At 50.9% G+C, this 23,835-nt stretch overlaps 1 protein-coding gene across 1 annotated transcript in view; it reads right to left on the bottom strand.

Annotated features, from left to right (window-relative positions):
- The window catches only part of Coro1c (coronin 1C), a 72,146-nt gene that overhangs the window by 9,897 nt on the left and 38,414 nt on the right, over positions 1-23,835 (bottom strand). The window contains exons 3-4 of the mRNA NM_001109327.3: positions 12,772-12,894; positions 192-321 (exon numbers count right to left, since the gene is read on the bottom strand). Of these exons, the coding sequence (NP_001102797.1) occupies positions 192-321; positions 12,772-12,894 (253 nt within the window). The remainder of the gene's footprint in view (positions 1-191; positions 322-12,771; positions 12,895-23,835) is intronic.

Genomic DNA, 23,835 nt, shown 5'->3' with positions numbered 1-23,835 from the left:
GAGAGGACAACATGGCATGTTACCCACACTGCGGGAGAGGACAACATGGCGTGTGGAAAGGCCACAGAGCACAAACATCAAGTGTAGAAACTGAGGCATTTAGAGCCCGCCACAGCTCCTGGGGGCTTAGGCGGAGTCCCACCAGTCGCTGCCCATCACAAGGCAAGGGTAAGGCAGCCTCGGGCTCCTACCTGCACTGAGAAGCACATTGCGGGCCGTCGGATGCCAGGCCACGATGCCAACTCTTTTTGAGTGACCTTCTAAAATCACCACAGGTTCAGTCAGGGAAAGGGTCAGTCCATTTTCCGGGATCTGCCAAACCTGTTGGAACAGGAAGGAGATTACCAGTCTGAACGCTGCCGGTCAACTCTGACTCCCAGATCACTATGGTCGTTTGCCCAGCAGCACCTGAGTGAAAGGCACATTCAAGTGTGTGGTTATTTAAAAACACAAACATACTAAACACTTGATAACTGCTTCCTCAGCTGTGACCTGCCGGCCAGTGGTGTCCTAGGAAGCACAGCTACTTACTCTGACCCAGAAATGTTCTTTCTCTTTGGTAAGATTTCCCTTCTACAGTGTGGTAGAAATATTCCCACATCCCACATGCAAAAACACAGAGCCTGTGTCCACATGAATGCGCCAGCACAGGGTTTACCTCAGTGGTCTTTGAGGGATTCCGTCATTTTGTGCTTTCCTTTCAATGTATAACCACTGTCTAGTGGGTACTAGACAGCTCTGAACTACCATTTATTAAATATCACGTAAGTCACTATGCCCCACATTCCTTTCTTGAGATGGTGAAAATATTCAATATCTGTGTTGGTGGCTATGCACATTCATGAACATATTAGAGACCACTGAACTGTACATCTTACATGAGACCATTCTGTGTGCTTCTGTGTGTGTGTGTGTGTGTGTGTGTGTGTGTGTGTGTGTGTGCGCGCGCACGCGCGTGTGCACGTGAAGGTCAGAGGACAACTCTGTTCAGTTGCTTCTTTTCTTCTAACTTTGCATGGCTTCTAGGGATTGAACTGACATCACAAGGCTCAAATGGCAGTGCCTTTGTGGAGCCCTCGTGTTGGCCCTGTGAACTATGTCTTGAGGAGACGGCCCAGCGAGGCCGAGTGCTCGCTCTACAGGAACTCTTGAGTTTGGATTGCCACACCAAATACAGAGCCAGCCATGGCCGTGCATGCCGGACTCCAGCACTTGTTGAGGTGGGTGTAGACACAGCAGAACTGAGCCTGTGGGCTCCTGGTTTAACGAGGATGTGAGTCAGAAGGGGTGAGGGAGAGCAGAGAGGAGAACTGCCGACATCCAAAATCGTTAGTGCACTCACTGCGCACAGGCACACGCAGGCACCGCTGACTGACAGTGACATCACATCAGACTGCACAGTGTCTCACAGGGAGGGGAAGGGAAGGACACAGCAGAGTGGAGGGAAGCGGAGGGCTCTGCCTTATTTCTTGTTTTAGGGTCTTGCTATGCCCAGTCTGGCATCAAATTCAAAAACACCCTCCCCACCTCAGACTCAGAGGCAAGAACCCACGCCCCAGCGGCACAGCACACCAGGCGATAATGGAGGCTTTCCCTAGGAACTGTCACAGGAAAGCGGAATGGTGCCTGTGCTCCAGAAGAGCATCATTGCATGGTGTCCACTCCACGAAGAGTGAAGTTTAAAACAATTACCCTCTAACATCCTAGAGCCTCTTCAAGAACAGCAAGTGCCCTGCATGGCCTAGCCGTCTCTCCAGCTTGAAGATCATTCTTTTTTTGTTTTCAACACATAAATTTCTCTGTGTAGCCTTGGCTGTCCTCACCAGAGATTCTCCTGCCTCAGCCTCCTGGGTGATTTGCTCACTGTCATGATTGGATTCCACTTGAGGTAAATATAACACCTCGTGCAAATCACAGCAAAATAAACCAACCTCTTGAGGCTCAAGCCTAGGGGTCGCCTAATGTTCTGCCCCAGCTCCCACCACTCAGTGACGTTTACACAGGCAGCTGAGGCCAGAGGAGACGGCAGGTTGACAGTATGCCTTGCCTCAACCCACCCTGGCAGGACAGGTCTGCTCCCTTGGCCTGCAGGGGCAGCTGCCTTACTTTCCAGTAGGGCTTCATCCTGACACTTTCTAAAATTCTGAATAAAGCCTAAAGGTTTCTGATTAGCCAACTCCGGTTGAACCTGGCTGAGGATAATTACAACTGAAGCCGAGCAGAAAGCAGGGAAACAGTGAGGTCACTCTGATGCAAGCATGGTGTTGGCAGATGCGGTCATGAATGTGGGTGACCTACTCAAGAGGCACTCGGGTGTGGTAACTCCACGCGCTACCCCCAGGTGTCGCCCTCGCCTCGCCTCGGCCTGCTGAGATTCCCAAGGCCAGCAATAGTGAGCTTGGTAAACTCTGAGGAGGCTCAGGCTGTTACAGCATTTGCACTGTGGAGCACAGGCGCTGAGATCAGCACAACCTTCCACTTCCATTTTTCTAATCTCCTTCTTCACCCTCTTGCTTGAGTAGAGAGTAACACAACGATGAAAGCAGAACATTGATTACAGGACAGAATTTTAAACTTTTTCTTAATTATTTGCATGTTTTACGTATGAGCATTTTGCTTTCATGTACACAGAAGAGGGCATCTGATCCCACTACAGATAGTTGTGAGCCACCATGTGGTGCTGGGAATTGAACTCAGGACCTCTGGAAGAGCAGTCAGTGCTCTTAACCCCTGAGCCATCTCTCCAGCCCCCTTATGACAGCATCTTAGGCCAGGCCAGCTGGTGACTGCACTGTATGCTGAGCAGACTGATGGCTCTCCACCAGGCACAGAGACTGGGCTCCTTTCACACATCTGAGGAGCTACCACTAAGCAGGTACTAAGGACTCAGTGACTCAGCTGAGCTTTCCAACACACTGACAACCTGATAGGGAAGGCGCTGGAGCTGCAGGACTTCCAGTCACACAAATGCACCCCAAATGTGGGCCACCGCAGCAGTGAGCTCCAGCTGGGCTGAGGATGTGCAGTGCGGTGAGCTGGCGGATGCACTGAACCTGGGGTGATGGTGGACGGTGCACGTTAATGTGAACATTTAGGATGATGCCCAGTGTGACCAATGCTGTGCTGCTGCTGCCGTAAGCAGGCGCCGACTGAAATGGGAGTGCAGTCACACCACAGGAGCTGGTCCTTCAGGAAGTCTAAGAATGAAGAGGAGCAGAGGAAAGGGAAGAAAAGAGGAAATCAAGTAGCCAGTTCCAAAGGACACCGACAAATGCACAAAGCCTGCCTGGGAGCGGCTACTGGGGGCTGGCAGAGAAAGGAACCAGTCAAGAGGATGCCGAGAGCTGAAGAGGTGTCTGGGGAAGTCTGAGGAACGAAATGCAAAGATACCAGAGGCCGTCTTTGCGGAGTTGATGTGAGCAAACAGAGCTGGATGTGAGCGGTAGGAAGGGCTGTGTCCGTCAGTCAGCACACCCTCTGGATGTGAGCGGTGGGAAGGGCTGTGTCCGTCAGTCAGCACACCCTCTGGATGTGAGCGGTGGGAAGGGCTGTGTCCCTCAGTCAGCTCCCCTCTGGCTGGTGCTACAGGCTGCTCTGGGCTGTCACCATCTGGCTCTCTGCCTGGAGGGTGCCTGCCACTTCTGGTAATGGGCTGTCATGCAGACTGAAGGTCTTGCTTCCCAGGGACACAGAGCAGAGGCCACTCTGTTCTTATTCTTGTACACAAGCTGGCACCTGACTGAGCCTTGGGCTGGGATGCTCATTAGCCACGTTAGCACTACACCATTAGGTGCTGGGAGCCAAACTCCTTGTTTATACTAAGGGAGCAGGGCCTGGCTTACAGAGGGTTCTGGAAAGGTCAACTGAGCTAATGTTCTGCACAGCACTACCCTAATAGGAAACTGCTCATGGGGAGAGAGCCAGGCTGGAAGGCCTGGGTTCTGGACACTGCCCTCCTCAGCTGCACAAATCTTCTGACAAGCCTGGGTTTCCCAGCTATGTGATGCGTTCTCCTGTCTCCCCTGTGCCATCACAGAGATCCAGTACAAACAGGCAGATCAAGGCCCAGACAGGCCCAGCACACGGGCTGGCCTGCTATGTTCCTGAGCACACCTCTTCTCTGCTGTGATCACACACACTTTCAGGCTCTAGTGAACTCATTAGTACCCACTTACACCCCACATGTCCTGTGTGTGAAAGTCCTTGCTTATGTCTAGGACAATCGGTGCTGATGCTGTCTGTGAGGGCTGGCGAGGTTTTCTCTGTTCCCGTGGCTACAGACTGGTACCTCAACACCAATCTGCTTTCTCAAACAACACTCACTGAGCAGGAATGCAAACAGCAGACATACGCGATCCCCCCCCCCCCCACACACACACACAGAGGGTCGGGAGCAGCACCTCAGCACTCGAGGACAGGTCAATACCCTATTAAAAAGAAGTCTCCACGTCCCTAAAAATTCTGCTGGATGACACATTACCATAGTAACGTTTTGTTTTGAAAGAAAGGAAGGAAAATAACATAATCAGCCCCAAAGGGCTTCCAGATGAAAGCGGGACTCAACCACTGAAAACTCACCCAGTTCTGAAAACATGCACACGCACGTGTGCAAAGCCTGATGCTGTGTCCCCTCCACATGTGAACGCCTGCACATGGTGTGTGTGTGTGTGTGTGTGTGTGTTGGGGGGAGCATGGCTGCAGGGAGCCAGGCCAACAGGATGCAGGCAGGAGAAACCTGCTCCCAGTAAGGAGTCAATGCAACTGGTTTAATGGTTTTATTTTTCAAGAATGGGACAAATTTAAAGCACACAAAGTATTTCCAGACCCCATTCTCCTATCTGATCACCCGCTGGGCCCTGACTGCTGGGTGGGACACTAGAGTCACAGCTGTGAAGTGCTTTCTTGCAGAAGGTCATGTTTTTAAAGAGTCCAGGGCACCAATTTCAAAGGGAACATGAAGAGAAGGTCCCTCAAGCTGCTAGGTGAGGGACCTGCTGCAAAACAATCTGGAGGCCCCGCAAGGCAGAGCGTGGCACCTCCATGTTTTGTAGAGGGCAAACTGGGCTTGGGACTAAGGCTGGATGTGTGTAAGGCACACAAACAGTGAACAGCCCAGAGGGGCTCTGTACACCAGGCACACCACATCAGGGCTCTGCTTCTATCGTATGAGTGAAGTCTGCTGAAAACCCATGACAAAAGCACAGTCAAACCTGGCACCGTGCTTACGTCCCTTCACTCCTATAGGATAAGGACTGATGTGGGAAGAGAGGTGAACGTGTTCACCATAAACCAACATGCTGTGGCTGCTTAGGATGTGACAGCTGGGGACAGGTGAGGGGCCAGCTGGGGCCAGCTAAGGGCATCCTTTCACCTCTCACCGTCTGAACCACAGCTTCTGCATCTGCGTCTGATTACTGCTCTCCAGACGAGAGTAGCCAGCAGCAGCCACGACCTGACCTGACTGTTCTTGGAATTATTTCAGTGACTGCCATTTACTGGCGCTAAGATTCCTCCAAGTAAAATACTGAGAAGCCACAATCTGAAAAACTCCATAGGAAACTACCGTCAAAGAGCAGGGCGCACAATACAAAACCCTGGACTAGAAGCCAAGGGTAGCTTCTGGGATGAGAGTTTACCTGCTGCCTGTCAGTGTCAAACGCTGCTCCGAACAGCAGGCCCTAAAATGCAAGCTGCCCACCACACTCCATTTTCAGGCTGCTTAAAGAATATGCCTTTAAAAGGAGAGAATGGGCTGGCAGGATGGCTCAGTGGGCAGACGTGTTTGCTACACAGCCTGATAGCTAGGTTCCGTTCCTGGAAGCCACGTGAAACATGGCTACGGTGGTTCGCTCCCACAGGGAGACGAAATTCAGACAGGCAGGCAGGCAGGCAGGCAGACAGACAGAAAGACAGACATACAGACATACAGACAGGAGAGTCGCCTGGAGACCACCAGCCAACTAATCCTGGGACACACAGTGCAGTAGCAAAAGGCCCTGCCTTGGCAAGGTGGAAAGAGAACCAATTCCTAAAAAGGTGTCCTTTGATCGCTACAGGTACCCCCTATGAAACGAAGTAAAATGTAAAAACAAAATAATAAAATAAAAATAATGAAATTTGGAGAAGCAGCCAGGTATTGGTGCACGCCGTTAATCATAACACTCCGGAGGCGGAGGTAGATGAATCTCTGAGTTCAAGGCCAGCCTGGTCTACAGAGTTCCAGGACAGCCAGGGGTACACAGAGAAACCCTGTCTTGAGAAAAAGAAGAACAAAAACCAAACCAACCAAACAGAAAAGATGGAGATGCTAAGCATGGCAGTCCATTCCTATAATCCAGCATTTGGGAACGGAAGCAGGAGAATCACCAATTCAAAGCTATAGGTAAATAATGGAGATCGTAGACTTTCAAACCCCATCCTCCTGACACTGAGAGACACCACTTCAGCCAAGTCAGCTCATAAAACGAGCAGACCCACGCTCACAACTCAACCGGCTTAAATAATCCAGAAGTAGTTCTTAGCCTGGGCTCATCTCCTCACAGCTCTGCGAGGCGATGGCTGGCTCCTCAAGGCTGAAGGTGTCCTTGCTGCCATGGGTCCATGACGTCCCCACACTCAGCACAGGTGTTCTGCACACCCACCTCCGTGACTCTCTCTCCCCAGGCCTGGCCTTACCTCAGCCATGCTGTCTGTGAGGTGGGGGCTGAGAGCGCCTGCCTGGACAGGAACTTCTCAGCTGGGCCAAGACCCAAACAAACTGTGCCTATCACCTGCAGCTCCAGGGACACTGCCATAGCCAGAGTTTGAACAACTACCCAGACCTCCTGGGTTTAAAACAAGGGGTGGTGAGCCTTCAATGTCTACAATCTCCTGCCAGCCTTAACTGTCCTCAGCACAGTGGTAGAGGGCGGAGACAGGAAGCTGAGTCGTAATGATCTCTGGGCTCTGACACCTTCAAGCCTGTCAGCACTCACATGGAGCTCCTGAGTGAACAGCAGCCTCAGTGTGGCCCACACTTAAGATCTAAGGAAATTAGATTTGGCCCAGAGCACTATTCAACTAACAAAGCATTTGCCCTGCCAATGTAGGAGCGGCAGCAGAGGATTTCTCTAAGACTGAGGTCTGAATTATAGCTGGTGTTGGAATACCCCAAACCTCAAATAAAAACAAGGCTGGTAACAGACCAAAGCACCCCAAAATCCTAGTAATAGAGGCACCCTACTTCTCTGAGCTTGTGGAGCAGGCCACTGACACACTGTCAACCGAGAGAGGGTTGCCTTTTTAGGAGCCACTGCTCACTGGAGCCCCTCACCTCCACTCCGGGACTGGAGAGGTAGGCGTAGGCTGGGCCTAGTGTTCTCAAAACCCACTAGCAAGGGCTCCTCTCTCCAAGACAGGCCAATGGAGAGAAACCGGAGTGAATGGCTGATCTCATTTGAGGAAGTGCGAAGTGGGGGGAGGGGGACCCACCCTCTGACAGCCTCCCCTCTGCAGAGCATAGGAATGAGAGGCCAAGCAAAGGCAGGCAGGGAAAGCAAGGCCCACACATGTGCACACGCGCCAATAGATAGATACACACACACACACACACACACACACACACACACACACGTTTCTGAACATCAACATGCTCTGCAAGTCAAACCAAGCCATCTTGGAAACTTCTAAGACACAGGAATTAAGTGCAAACACTCACGCATATACATCCAGGCATGCACAAGTGTATTCCCACTCCCACAGTCAGAGGTGGACTGAAGGAGATGGCTGAGCAGTTAGGAACACTTATTGCCAGAGGACCCAGGTTGCACTCCCAGCACCCAGCAAACAATGCACTCCAGATATAAAGTAGCGGCCCAAGATGCTAAGAGGAGCAAAGGCCCAAGGGAAGGTAAGATGGCAGCTGGGCCCCAGCTGTCACAAAGAGGCCGAGAAGAGTTTGGTCTGAGGAAGGTCTAAGAGTGCTGGCACTGAGAGGACATCCAGCCCAAAGCCCCGCCCCGCACACCTGCTCTGCAGGCTGCAGCAGTCAAAGCTATTCTCTGCAATCAGCTGCAAACAAGCTGGTCCCCGGACAGACCAGAGACTGAGCAAGGGGAAGCCATTGGGACTGCTGGTCTGGGATGAGGACAGCAACTTGTAAAACAGATGTCTTCACAGGAAGCCACCTGTCCACCCTAGCAGCTCACATGGAGAACAGGGCTCAGCTGGTGCTCCAGCACACCTGCTATCCTCCCACTTATGCGACATAAGAGGGGTGGGTGCTTTCTAAGCATGTTATTACTGGGAAGATCATATGGACATCTGGTACACCAGAAGACTGTACCACCACTGCTTTCATTCACACCAGCCACAACAGCACCACATCCCTCGCCCAAAGGCTGTAGGACTAGACTAAGCCACATTAAATGAGTGGTATACACTGGTATACACAGAAGCACAGGTCCTCGAAGGTAAGTAAGATGTAAGAAGCAGCAGCAAGACCTACAGAGTAAAGAAAGAAGAAAGGGCCCAGAGAGAAAGGCAGGTGTGCAAATCAAATCCACCAGGCGACAGAGGCAGGACGGCCTCTGTGAGAGTTCCGGGACAGCCTGGTCTACAGAGTGAGGTCCAGGGCCAGCCTGGTCTCAGAACTTCCATAAAGAGCGTCCCGGGGCTAGGGATTTAGCTCAGTGGTAGAGTGCTTGCCTAGGAAGCGCAAGGCCCTGGGTTCGGTCCCCAGCTCCGAAAAAAAGAACCAAAAAAAAAAAAAAAAAAGAGCGTCCCAAAATACAAGAGCGGTCTGTAGCAAACACTGGGGACAAGAACAGACCACAGAGCCTCGGGGCTGGGCACAGTGGGGCACACAGTCTCAGTCTGAGAATGGAGGCAGGATGCTGTGGGCTTGAGACCAGTCTGGGTTATAACGTAAGACCCAATCTCAAGAAAATGACAGGGCTGGAGAGATGGCTCAGTGGTAAGACCACTAGTTGCTCTTGCAGAAGACCTGGGTTCTGATGCCAGCACCCATGTGACAGATCATAACATAAATACCTGTGACTCTAGTCCCAGGGATCCGATGCCCTCTTCTAGCCTCTGCAGGCATTGCATGCATGTGCAGGCATGTGGTGAACATACCACACATGCATGCAAATCACTCCGACACATAATTTTTGGTTTTGTTATTTTTAAGCCACACTACTCTTAGGAACCCTAACTGGAGGCCGTCCTTCTGACTGAGTCTCCACTGCTGACAAACTGTGACAGCTGGCGAGCGCCTGCGTCCTCCCAGAGTCTGTTCTCTGTGACATAGGAGAGGAAGTGACAGTCACATCTACCCTCTGCACCCCTGGGAAGCAGGACACTCAGAGAGGAAAACAGGAGATGGGGCACAACCTGCTGGAGGTTCCACTCGGTCCTGCTGTGAACTGCAAACGCCAGCTGAGCAGTGTCACATCTCTAACTGCTTACACCCCCCTAGCCCAGCAGTTGTCATCTGCGGGAGGTGACCTCGGGGTCACATGTGAGCTGTCCTGCATGTTAGACATCTGCATTACAATTCATAACAGGAGTCAAATTTCAGACGAAGTGGCAACAAAATAATTTTATGGTTGGGGGAGGATCCACAACACGAGGAACTGTGTGAAGGGTCGCAGCAATAAGAAGGTTGAGAGCCATGGCTCTAGATCCTCCTTAGATCACTAAGGACTGGCAACAACACTGTGGTCAATCACCCCAGCACCCAGATCAGGGTGCGGAAACATCACTATCCATTGAAACAAACCAGGATGGAGAGACACTCTCCTGTGTATGGTACAGATAAATCACCCATCAATAAAAGAGAAAAACTATGGCCAATAGGAAGTGCAGACGAGAAGGTGGGTATCCCATAAGCAGACAGGACTCTGGGATAGAGCCAAGCACCGAAGATTCATCCCTGGACACGAAGGGGGAAAAGTCATGAAAGCTGAGCAGAGGTAACCTGCCTCATGGCAGAACTTAGATTAGAATAAATGGAATATTAAGTTACGAGCTAGTCGGAGAACGGCCAACGCTGTGGCCAAGGTGTCTAAACATAACGAAGGCTCAGACATTACTTCTGAGAACAGGGATGCAGCTTACAATGAACACCCCGCAACACCAGGAGGTAACAGAAACCACCAATTTCAAGACTGGCGGGGAGGCCCAAGGCCCTTGAATGAATCACAGCAAGGAGTGATCAACGACCACTTCCGGTCTCACTGGAGAAGGCAGGACAGGCTGAGCTCTGAGATGTGACAGTTTCTAAACCCATCAGATAGGTTCAAGTCCATTAGCCCAAATGAAGTGCAGGGGGAGCCTCTTCTGAGGATGAAGGAGGACGAAGTCATCGCCCTGGAAACAGGAAGAAATGGAAGAGCCTGGTGCTCACTGCCCCTCCCTATTCCACCTGGAGCACCAAGCAACTGAGCAGACGGAGCGGTGCCCTGTAAACTTTGGCTCAGTTTAGAAAAGAGAGAAGCAGCAGCTACGAAAGCCACTCTGGGCTCCTTTAGTGAGTCACCAGGTGTAGGAACAAAACTCCAATAGCTGTGCAGACCCAACAGGAGGGAGCCACAAGAGCCTTGCTCCAGGGACTGGACCTACAGAACTCGAGGATCTGCACATTTGCAGCAAATTCAGGCCAGAGCCCTGACCTGCTCGGCAAGGACACAGTCAGCAAAATCCAGACTGAAAAGCACAGGTTAGACAACCCCCACAGCAGAGCCGGGAAGGAAGAGGGCCAGCACAGATAGACTTAAGAGCTGCTGCGCTGTTTATAAACTGCTATGCCCACCTGGTGTTTAGAGAGGCCCACATGGGTGAGCTGCTAGCATCCTACAGGAAGAGGCACGAGTGACCTGAAGGGTGTGAGGAGGGTGTGAAGGAGGGGGAGTAAGAAAGCACCTGGCCCACGCCATCCACCTACTGCTACATTCTGCAACAGTAGTGTTGTGTCGAAGTTGTTGTTTAAAGAGTAATGTGGTCCGCAAGGCTGGCAATAAGGAAACACATCAAACCTGCCTTTTCCACAGCAGTTGGGACTCTCAGCTGCAGGCCCTGGCAGCAGGTCTAACCTGTGTTCCTTTCCAGTACCCAGTCATTAGTCATCAGTCTAGCAAGTACACGCACAGAAGCACACGCACAGGAGGCACACACACAGGAGAAACACACACAAACGGAGTCCTTTACTGGCGGCACATTCAATACGCTCTCAGCTGCCAAAAGCCCATAAGGAAAGGGGGAAATGTTTAAATAATATTTCAGGAACTAACTGGTCTATGTAAACTATTTAGCTAACAAGTACCCTAAACAATGTTTTGTTCCATGGACAACAGAAAGAATCTAAAGAACAAACAAAACAACCAAATAAGACACCAGAACAGCAATGAGAGGAGCATGGTTCTCCAGTTCCCGCCTGAGGGAGACTGTGACTCAGGGGGGGTTAATATTTGCCAGGTCAGGGCAACAGTAGCCCCCACCATGCTTCCATCTAACCTTGTCAATGTACTTGGGAAAGCATTGTGTCTTAGTCTCCAACTATGATGGACATAACCCATAGCAGTCTGGGGAAGACAGGACTTCAGCTTTGTAGCTCCTCATCGGAGTGACCACTGAGGGAAGGCAGGGCAGAGCCTGGAGGGGGGCAGGAGCTGGTGCAGAGGCCATGGAGGGTGCTGCTTACTGGCTGGCTCCCCGTGGCTTGCTCAGCCTGCTTTCTTATAGAACCCAGGACCACCAAGGGTGTCACTGCCCACAATGGGCTGGGCTCTCTCATATCAATCATTACTTAAGAAGATGCCTGTAGGCCAATTTTCTTAATTGATACTCCCTCTTCCTAAATGCTTCTAGCTTGTATCAAGTTGACATCTGTGATGGTTTGTATATGCTTGGTCTGGGCAATGGCACTATACGGAGCTGTGGCCCTGTGGAGTAGGCATAACCTTGTTGGAGAACTGACCCAGGTGACTCATCTTAGAGGGAAGCTCACATGAGGAACAGTATCTTGAAAGGTGCCGGGAGGCAGGAGCTGGAGGGCGGGAGCAGGAGGGTCAGCAGAGTCTAGGAGTGTCAGCACCAGCATGGGCCACCTAGCAAGAAAGTTCTTTCTCAAAACACAGTTTCTGTTGTTGCAGAGATGGCTCAGTGGTTAAGAAAACTGGCCGCTCTTATGAAGGACCCAGGTTCAATTTCTAGCCCTCACGGGAGGCTCACAACATTTACCTCCAGCCCCAAGTACACTGTCCTCCTCTGGCCAGTGTAGGCCCTGTGTTTACAGGGTGCACAGACAGACGGGAATGCACACAGGTAAAACAAGGGAGCAGAAGAGAACACCTTCCTTCTGGCATGAGCCTGGGAACCAGCCCTTGCTCCCCTCCCACCATCCCCGTCCCCGCCTGTAACTGCAGAGTGGATGACAACCATTGCTGTGTGTGGCATCTGGCTGCACAGTGGGTGACAAGTCTTTCCATCTTCTTTTTTGGTAGGAGGTGCACAGTCAAATGTCATTAATAAAATTATTAGGAAATCATCTTACTGCACCCAAATATTCCCTATACATATCAACTGTTGACGAGTGCCCCCTCTCAGAAAAAAAAACAAGAAACAGCTCACCTCGGTGATACAAGGGCTTGGAAAGAGCTCACCTCTCACGAAGCCGTGTGGTGTAATCCAATGAAGCCAACAGCTAGGATTCTTACACATGTATGTGAGCACAGCGCTGGGAGTGGGAAGTGGGTCCCAGTGGTTTGTGTCATGCCCACCCTGGGGACTTACCATCACAGTGCAGTCCTCTGAGCCGCTGGCGATGACCTGGTCGTTGTGTGGGCACCAGTCTATGTCCAGCACTGGTCCTGTGTGGCCACACACTGTAGGGTAGGATTTGTCAATTCGTCCCGTCTGGAAGAAGAGACAAATGGATCATGTAACACAGTGTGACGACAACACGTGAGCACCTGTCAGTCACTGCCATCACAACCTCTGCCATTGTATATGATCACACACATCCTCAGTGCCAACTAGTAAGGACTGTTCACTTTCACCTCTAGAACTCACTACTAACGGCACTCCATCAATGGCAAAGACCTAAATCCCAGAACCCAAATGTTCAGTCTGCAGTAAAAACAATGCAGAGAACTCCTGAGCCTTCCCAGCCAAGTACCTTCTACAGCAGCAGCACTTGTGGACAAGCTTTACTAGGTTAAGGGGGACCCTCGGTATTACTCTAATGTAAAATCTAATTCCCTTTTTATTTTAAATTATGAGGTCTGTATACAGGAGTACCCAGAGGCCAGAGGCACAGGATCCTCTGACAGCTGGGGTTACAGGCAGCTGTGAGCTGGAACCTGACCTTGGGTCCTCTACGAGAACAGTGCAACTTCTCGACTGCTGAGCCCCTTCTCCAGCCCCCACATCTAAGGAGGAGAACAAGCTATCGGAGCACATGAGCTGCTGGAGGTTTGGGAAGAGAAGGAAAGCCACAGGAACTGCGGTGCAGAGTCTAAAGGGCAAGGCTGTGATGCCTGCCGAGCTAAGAAGAAAATGTTTACTGATACCTAGGTCACCACGGGGCGCCTGTTACCTGTCTGAATCTAACATGCCAACCTACCAATTTGGGGTCAATTAAGACAACTACTGTGTCACCAATAGGCACACACAAAAGCTATTTCCTTTCTCTAACAGGACGGTGCTGTGTGACAGACCCACCCACCGGTGCTGCCACTCTGCCTGCATTGATTGCCCTCCACAGCAGACCCAGGGCTTCTTGGCAATTTTACAGGTAAGTAAACAGTCTGAAATCTGACCCAGCCATCCATAGGGATCTTCAGGGGGAGGGGGGAGGGAGGGAGGAAGGGGGGGAGAGGAATGTGCTAACCTGACGAGCCTACATGCTCAGCATCAGACTCGGGCTAGAACTGAGGCCCCACTGCTCAGAGGTTAGCCCAAGGAAAGCCAACAGCCCAGCATAGCTCATCACCTGCAGGACAGGTGGTAGCAATACCGGTCTCCCAGGTTTATGGTGAGAATCCGACAACAGAAACGTGTTTAGGGAAATCAAAAGGTCCTATTATGGTGACCCAGGTACCTATATAGAGATGGCTTATGGCACCTTGGATCTAATGAGGACTCAATAAAACCTTCACGGGGCTGGGGATTTAGCTCAGTGGTAGAGCGCTTACCTAGGAAGCGCAAGGCCCTGGGTTCGGTCCCCAGCTCCGAAAAAAAGAACCAAAAAAAAAATAAAAAAAATAAAAAAAAAATAAAACCTTCACTATCAGTTCTTCTAGCACAGCTTTTACACTACCCCACCACTAATTCACTGATAAAAGATACATATGGCTCCCATGTTAACAGACAATCCCGCAGATAATGTAGATAATGACCAAGAATTTCCCAGGGTTCATCAGATGCCTAAGAATCTTTAGACTCAAAAAGCATAAACCTCACAGTTTTAACCTAATACCATGGCCGGTACACACACACACACACACACACACACACACACACACACACACACACACTCACAGCAGAGAATGCCTGTGCACAGAGTACTCAGATGGATTATATATCATCATTCTCACACACACACACACACACACACACACACACACACTCTCACTCACTCACAGCAGAGAATGCCTGTGCACAGAGTATTCGGATGGATTATATCTTCATTCACACACACACACACACACACACACACTCTCACTCACTCACAGCAGAGAATGCCTGTGCATAGAGTATTCAGATGGATTATATCTTCATTCACACACACATATGCACACACACACATGCTCTCTCTCTCATACACACTCACACACATGCTCTTTCACACACACACACACACACACACACACACACACTCACGGCAGAGAATGCGTGTGCACGGAGTACTCAGATGGATTATATATCATCATTCTCACACACACACACACTCACACACTCACACACATGCTCTTTCACACACACACACACACACACACACACACACACACACTCTCACTCACTCACAGCAGAGAATGCCTGTGCATAGAGTATTCAGATAGATTATGTCTTCATTCACACACACACACATGCACATACACACATGCTCTCTCTCTCGTACACACTCACACACATGCTCTCTCACACACACTCACACACATGCCCTTTCACACACGCACACACACACTCACTCACGGCAGAGAATGCGTGTGCACGGAGTACTCAGATGGATTATATCATCATTCAAGAGTGATCCTTTGTAAAAAGCAAACAGCAAAAAAGGACATTTCCAACAAAAACCATACCACAAATAGTATGGTATTCTTTGTTCAAAGGAATAAACAGCAGAAAGGAAACCCACTCTCAGTGCAGTAAGTTTCACATGAGGCAGCAGTGATGATGGCTAACGGGTACAGACTGAAGAAAGGCAGAAATGAAGCATTAGACAGTAACGGAAACAGGAGTGCAACACCAGGCAGGCCGGGGATCAGAGAAGGAACAAGTACACACAAGAGGGACACCAGGCAGGCCGGGGAATCAGAGAAGGAACAAGTACACAAGAGGGACACCAGGCAGGCCGGGGATCAGAGAAGGAACAAGTACACACAAGAGGGACACTAGGCAGGCCGGGGAATCAGAGAAGGAACAAGTACACACAAGAGGGACACAAAGAGGGACACAAGGAGCAGCACCAGAGTCATCTGAAAACTCCAGAGGGAACAATCTTATGAACAAAATGTAACTTGTTGAAACTTAATTTAAAAACAAAAAACAACAAAACCCCTGAAATACCACTGGAAAACGAGTTCTGGGCCATCAGGACTACACAGTGAGGTCCTGGCAAAAAGATGGCCTGGCCCAGCTTCCCAAAGAAGACAGCACTGAGGTGGACTCAGAGGGGCAGGAGGAGGACGACACACAGACACAGGTCAGAGGGGAGAGAGCACAAAAGTATTCACTCACACCATGCAGACCACTAAACAAACAAACACTGGGCTGGGCTGGGCTGGAGAGACGGCTCAACAGTTAGAACTGCTGACTTTCCAGAGGACTTGGTTCCCAACCCTGAAGCTTACAGCCGCCATCTGCAGCTCCAGAGGCAGGGGATCTAGTGCCCTCTGCTGGCCTCAGAGGGTGCCAGCCAGGCACATAAGCACGCAAACAAAACGCACATAAAAATAAATAATTGTTAACATTTGAAGGAAGGAAGCAAGCCAGCAAGCCCAGCAAGCCAGCAAGCCCAGCATGAGTTGTTCTAAACTACTGTGATTCATGCCTGTAACCAAGGACTGAGGAAAACGAGCAAGAGACTCGTGAGACGAGACCAGCCTGGGCTACAAAGAGACCCTGTCTCAAAACAAAAGAACAAATACACTCACACAGGCCAAGGGAAGAGACAATAGCACAGTCGGCCAGAACAGTGGCAGATGACAGGAGCGGGCGGCTCACACAGGGAAGCCTGGGAACCAGCAGATGTGTGAGAAGATCCTCGGGCTCACTGGTCACGAGACAAGTGCCAGTTAAAACCAAGTGCAGTGGCTAAGGCCCTTGCTGCTCTTCCACAAGGCCCCAGCACCCATGTTGGGCAGCTCACAACCATCTGTTACTCCAGCTCCAAGGGATCCCATACACTCCTCGGCCTCCATGGGCACCTGCGTGTGCGCACCCACATACCCACAAATCAATTAAAGATGACGAGGAGGCACGTGACTTCCATTACAAACAACACACACGAGCACATCTGACCGGAAGTGCCGTCATCGTTGTCACAGTTCCTCCTGTGACTAACAGCATCAGGTCAAGTGTCACCTCCCAAATGACCTTGGTAAGGGATCAAAGGTCCCTGTCCTTTTCATGTGAGAAAGGGTCCCTACAGCACTGCAAGCAGTGACAGAAGGAAGACCCAGTTTGCTGTCTTCCGTCATGGGAACAAATATTCACACGCAAGTTCCACACAAGCCTGGAAATGGAGGCGTGTGCTCACAGACAGTGTCAGGACTGTTAGCACTGCTGGGGGTGCCCAGGGACTGAGAGGACCACAATCTAGAGCACACATGAGCACATCTGAGAAGATGAGCGTCTCTGAGGAACGAGCAGGGGTGGCAGGCCAGCACAGCCACTGTACTCTTCTTTCAGGAGGGATGAAACCAATAAGGCAGAATACTGACATCTGCCCAACCTTGGGGGAAACACATGAGTATCTTATTTTATTCAATGCTTCCTATAAAAAAATAGGAAAACTCAAACATATCAATGCACTGCTATGAATTTTACATTAAGCCTGCATATGAGTCATGGCTGCCCGGGTGTACAGAAGTCAGAGGACAGCTTTTGGGCGCCAGGACTCTCCTTTCACAGTGTGGGTCTGTCAAGAACAGAACCAGGAGTAGCAGCAACCTCCATCCACAACCAAGCCGCCTCATTGGTCGCCATTGATATTGTTCCTGCTGAATTGTCTTACCCCAGGCTTCTGTACCCAAGCCCCGCCTGGCACTGTGACAGAAAGTATATTACTGAACTCGGATTCCCCAGAATAGCAGGTGGCATTTGGTCTGGGCTACACAGCGCTGCTCATGAGAGCAAGACAGGTCGAGACTGAGCCTGGAGTACCAAGCCTAGTGAACTGGAACCACATGTGAGGCGTTTCTCTAATCGCCCCAGCTTAGACAGTACCCGCTACAAGTTACCGGGAGGGTGTCCACCTGTACCCTTTAACCTGGTGAGATCTCGGAGTATACACAGAATGTCTGCCATTCGTGGCTGAGGCACAGCAGCAAAGCTTGCAGCAGTATTTCCCAGGAACCCCCTGCTGCTGACCAACAACTTGCAGACTTCCTTTCTACTGAAACTACTAAAGGCACGGTGCAGTACACCTTTAATCCCAGCCCCTTGGAGGCAGAGGTGCATGGCTCTGTAAGCTCAAGGCTGGCCTGGTCTGTACAGCAAGTTATGCACAAGGCAACAGATACACAAACAACAAATAAACCCAACAAGTCATGATAATGACTGATGCTTTCAGGGTGTGGACAAGATCACTTTGATCATATGGAAATTTAATTATTCAGAAATAATGGAGGCACAGTACCCAAGAGGCGGCTCTCTGAGCTGTCACTGGCCATCAATGGCTTTAATAGGGAAAAAAAACGTCCCACCAGGACAGGGGCCGTGCCGAGAGCACAACAGTGGCCTTGCGATTGCTGGCAGCCAGCCATCAGAAACGGAGTTAATAACACCGGATACTCTGCAAGCAGCTGCTTCCTCTGGCTGTGATGTCACCATAAATCCATCCAACAAATAACGGCAGCGACACACGGCAGCAATGCACAAAAGACACTCATTGCACATAGTGAGGAGCACGGTCAGAGGGAGGGATGGTCTAAGTGCACACTGAAGGGACAGCAGCTCTTCCTTCTCACCCATAACAAAATCAAATCAAATCAAAGTGCAATTAGACCTTTTACCAAAGGGCATATGCTATAAAGACGTGATGACAAGGCCCAGCGAGAGGGCTCAGAGGTGAAAAGTACCTGAAGCCAAGCCAGGGAATGAGTTTAGTCCCTGCAACCCCTGTAGCAAGTTACCTTCCGACCTCCATGTGGGTTCTTGGTACCAGATGCCATTGGTAAACAAACAAAATGGTACGGTGTGGCACTCTGGTTACTGTGACGATGGACATAATGTAAGGATAATCAGACATCCCTAAGGGGACTCGTGGAACTGGGGCATCCAGTTGCCCCCGTGGACAATGAGTACCCTGCCTGCTCTGGGTCTGCCACACGCCTGACGCCGCAGCTCGCGGCAGCAGCACATGCTCATGAAGGACAGCACAGTGGGAAACAAACTGAACGTCAGGGTCCTGGTGTCTTTTTCTGAGTAAACAGTGACATTTCATGGACTTCTCTCCAGTTTTCCATGTTCTATATAGAATGATTCTGCTTTACTAAAGCCGCTTCATTAAGGGTAAGTCGCCTCAACCACACCATCCAGACAGAGTATCCCTATTTTTTTTTCTAAAACTGTACTTATTACAGTATGATGAGTATGGTGAGCTGTGTGTGGCTGGGTGTACATGCCGGGGAGTCACAGAGAGGTCACAGGGCTGGAGGGCTGGAGCCCCAGCAGCCAAGCCTGCATAGTAAGCACGTTCGCCGGCCACTGCATTGGCCTGGATGTCGCTCAGTTGGTTTTGCTTTATTTGCTTGTTCTCTGTCTCATGTGTGGCTGGCTGGTCTGGATCCTGGGTGTGTGCGCTGTGTCACCAAGCATCCGTTCTTTTCTAGGATGGAAACTACAGCCATTTGTCTCCTGAGCCTCCAAGGTTTTAATTCACTCACACGGTATACCGTGCCTCTTTGGCCACAACCCCAAGTGGTTGAGATTACAGGGAGTTAACTCGGTAACTGTCAAAACTATCACCAAGATTCCAGAGGCTGCCCCAGGTCATGGGACAGTGGTGACATGGGTCAGGATCCTGGCACACTCTCATTAGTACCTGACAGATCTAGTGACCTGCTCTGAGCCAAGCAACATGAACCCAAGGGGAAATTCAGCCTCTGAGGCATGCAGACAGCTGGCACGAGGCAGGGGTGTAAGGGCACAGTTTCCACGTGGCTGGCCCGAGCTGAGGGTGACAGTTTTGAGCATATCCCAGCCAGCAAGCCCAGCACAGCAGGAAAGCTGGTGCCAGCACTGCCCTGTGTGTTGGGTCTGGGGCCAGAACTTAACATCTCAAACCAAGACTCAGCAGGGCCTGGGGTGAGAGAGAGAGAGAGAGAGAGAGAGAGAGAGAGAGAGAGAGCGCGCGCGCTAAGTCTTAACTCTTGCCTCTTAACCATACCCAGTCAAAGAGCATTTCCTGTCCGGGCTTGGGAGAGTGGAGGAGAGTAAAAAATAAAAACAGAACAGAAATGTCAGTATTCATAAAGCCTTATCTTATGGCCCTAAAAAAGAACTGTTCTAAGCTGTGTAAAGGCCTTCCTCCTAAAGAGCTTAAAATGCAGCCGAATCTCCAGTTACCGTGCATTCCCATTGTTCCCATCAATTCCTAGAGAACACTGCAGTGGCTTCCTGTGTCTGAGCTCTGTGGCATCTGCCTCAGTCCCCCCTCACACACGGTACATGCTCTGTGTGCTACGGCCACTGCAATCAAACTATAAGTGTCTACAGGACACACACCAGGGGATTCCCCACAGACACCACAGCAGAGGAATTCCACCCTGTGAGGAGCACCTGGGACGACATTCTCACCTTCATGGACCCTCGAGACCCAGGCCCGTAATGTGTGCTGTGTGGCTCATACAAGGTCATACAAAGTAAGAGCAGCCCCTCACACACACCTGTGCTCCCCATCAGTCAGTCAGGCACAGTGAAACGAGCTGGAAAGGACCAAGGAGCAGGGACTGGCCCCTTCCAGAGCAGAAACGTGTAACATGCTAACGTTTTCGCAAGTTCCTTTCCAAAGCTAGCAAACGACTCCAGTGACAAGCAGCACAGGTCCTCGGTCCCAATGCCCTCGAGATGGTGAGGCAGCTACACGCTCATCCTAGCTCCGATCTCAGATCTCACTGCGGAGCCCGTCTCCTGCCTGTCTCCTACGCATCTGGGCAGCTGCCTCACTTTCCTGTCCTTTCCCATCGCTCAGCTGCTCCTCTGCCTCCGGCCTAAACTGGGTATGGCCAGCACATGTGAGGGTCCGGAGCGCCCTAGGGCTCAGGGCTCATGACTCTCAGGAGAGGGATGCAGCTCGGTGTTTCCAGATGTTTGCTTTTTAAGGGAAAACAATGAGGACCAAACCCATTGATGTGCCCACGTCAGTAACAGTTCATTTCTGGCTCTAGGGGAATAAACTGAGGGCTCGTGAACTCCAGCACGGAGAATGGAATCAAACATGTGCTCAGAGGCAGAGGAAACTTCCAGCCAAGCATAAGGGCTCCATTCACATGAGCAGGGTCAAAGGAGTCAGAGAAGGGCAAGCACTGAAGCTGCTTCCTCTTCTCCAGCTTCCTTTCCTGTGACAGAACTATTTATGTGAGTGCATGTCCTGTTGGGATCTGTGGGCCTCAGGGGCTGCATGGGGAGGAATCACGAGGACTGCAGGTGACAGGGCTGCCCTCAGCTGTGGACATGAACACCAGGTGTGACTTGCTGATGAACACATGGAGGGCGCTCTGCTGTAAGGGCACAGAAACACCGGCCTCGGGGATAGGGGGTGTTGTGGAGTAAAACATCAAACTGAGGCTGAACTACTCTGTGAGGTAAACCAGCAGCTAAGGCTGTAAGGGAGGTGTGGCCTTGGGAGAAAACAGCCTGGGGTGACATGGCACACAAGGTAACCACATCATAGGCATCCCAGAGCTGGGCTTGCCAACTTCCCTTTTCTTTCCTTTGTCTATGAGGCAGGGTCTCTCCCTGTAGACCCAGCTAGCCTGGAACTCACTGTAGACCAAGCTGGCCTAGAACTCAGAGATCGCCTGCTTCTGCCTCCCAAGCGTACCACACCCACCCTTTAGCATAACTTTTACATTTATTATAATGTGTATGTGTGCATGTGTGTACATGTGTTTGTACATGTGTGTACATGTAACTGTGTACATGTAACTGTGTACATGTGTGCGCACATGTGTGTACATGCTACATCACACACAGGGAGCTCAGAGGGCCACTGTGTGAACTAAGCTCTCTCCACTTCCCACACGTTCCAGGATCACACCGGGTCACCAGGCTCCTGCAGCGTGGCCTTTGCCCACTGGGCCATCTTACTGGCTCACATAGTGGTGCTGGCTGGATTTAATGGATTTAATACAGACCAGACTTAAACCTATGGAGAATGTGAGGAGATAAACTGAGTCGTTTACCTGAAGGGGAAAAAGTGAAAAAGGGTAGCATGCTCTTATTCAAGGACACCATGCTGGGATTGTCGGTCAGTGGTAGGGCCCTGGACGCACACAGACAGGTCCTAAACTCAATCCTGTAGTAACAGAACAGACAATAAAAGCCCACACTGAAGCTGCCCCTCCGTCAGCCCTCAGCCCCTGGCTCCCATCCCAAAGATTTCTTCCCTGTGCTTCCTTAATAATCAAGTATCCACTCTGCTTTCAAAAAATACAAAACCACTATCTCAAAATATATTTTCCTTTGTGGATATGGGGGTTTAGTTTATTAGGGCAGGGTCTCCTATGTAGCCTTGGCTGGAACTCACCATTTACACCAGGCTGGCCTCACTCAGATCAGCTAACCTCTACCTCTGCCCCTAAAGGCTGGGACTAAAGATGTGTGCTGACCCTGACCCTAACTCTAACCCTAAGGCTGGCTAGGTAGTTCTTCAATGACTTGAGAGAAGAACTTCAGAGAACTGCTGATCATCGTGAGTCCATGTGATATTTGTGAGCTGAGAACAAAGACCAAAGCCCACGATGGAGTAGAACAGTCAGAACCAAGTTTCAGCTTTCAAGTGGCAAGCAGAAGTACAGACAGATCCAAGTGCAGGACAGAGGCAGCGTCCCCACCGTTAAGGAGAACGGACGCTGGCCCATCCTAGTGAGCAGCTGGATGCAGCCACGGGACACCAAAGTGAAAAACACAACAGTCCTGCTTTGGGGGCAGGAGCAGAGTACAGACCCAACTCTGTCCTGTGTCCCTTACACAGGACAGCTCAGCCGGACAGGACCAGCAGACAAATGTGCCTCACCCTCGCCACAGCTCAGCCTTCGGGGCTCTACACCCAATCAGCAGAGACCTTCAAGTCCGCAAGAGCAGCTTGCTACACGTGTAGATGACATTGCAAAAACGTGTTCAATCCAAACTGAATGCACTTTAAAGAGCAAACTGCATGTGCTCAGAACCCTTTCTTGATGAGTAGGGGTGGCTTGGTGTTTCCAGGAAAGAGTTAAACATTCTCTGCACTTGACTAGGTGGCTTCTCACCACACACTTCCAGATCCCACCATTCTCTAAGCAGCTGTGCAGCCAATCAAAGCAGAGGAAGGAAATTATCCTGGCCAGCTGTCAGCCACCGAGCCCTGATGGCCATATATGGTAAAAAGCACTGTCAGAGCTCGTCAGGCCTGCAGGCTGCCTCGGGATGGACAGATGCAGCAGTGAGCTGCAGCAGCAGAAGCTGGATGAGGTGAGGGTGCACAAAGGACAGGCTGCCTGCTGCTCATCGCTGGAGGAGTGGGGAGGGTGGACACATCATCTGCTGGGCACACTCTCGGTGAGTCACAGCCCCAGGGCACACTGTGAGGCTCCTCTGCCAGCACTTTGTGCTTCATTGTTAACTGGGGGAGCAGAGCAGTCCTCCTCCTCGATGCCTCCAGTGAGCCTGGAGAACACAGGCCCTGAGAGAAAATGAAAGGGCCCTTCTGTGGCACTTCATGTGGTAATGAGGCCACGCAGCACTCATGTGGCTGGCAGCTCAGGACACAATTTACAAGTCATTGTTCTGCACCTGGTGCCCTCCCCCTGAATCCCTAGACCATCCCCCAGCCTTTCAAGACCCACACACTTCAGATTTAGGTGCTAAAGGCCTCAGACAGAAGCTGTTTCAGTAAGCAGTGAACTGGAAGGTCACAACACATCAAGAAATGGCACATAATAAAACCCTCCACCATCAACACCATGGCTGTGCAGTGTCAAACGGTCACCTCTACACAGAGGACCATCTGCAGTCTCTCTGCAGACATGAAAACTGCCTGTCAGCTATTCAGCAACACACAACGCCGCCAGTGCAAACCTGGCAGGTGCTGGCACTGTGGCTCACTCAGAACAGCACCATGGGCCCGTGCTCCTCCCGAATCTGCCTGTGAGAGGAGGAACTTATCAGTATAGCAGCAGCCATGTAAAGGAAGCCCTTGGCAGA

This window comes from Rattus norvegicus, chromosome 12, assembly GCF_036323735.1.
Source record: "Rattus norvegicus strain BN/NHsdMcwi chromosome 12, GRCr8, whole genome shotgun sequence".
In the NCBI taxonomy this organism is placed as follows: Eukaryota; Metazoa; Chordata; class Mammalia; order Rodentia; family Muridae; genus Rattus; species Rattus norvegicus.
This window is presented reverse-complemented; position numbering and strand designations above follow the sequence as displayed.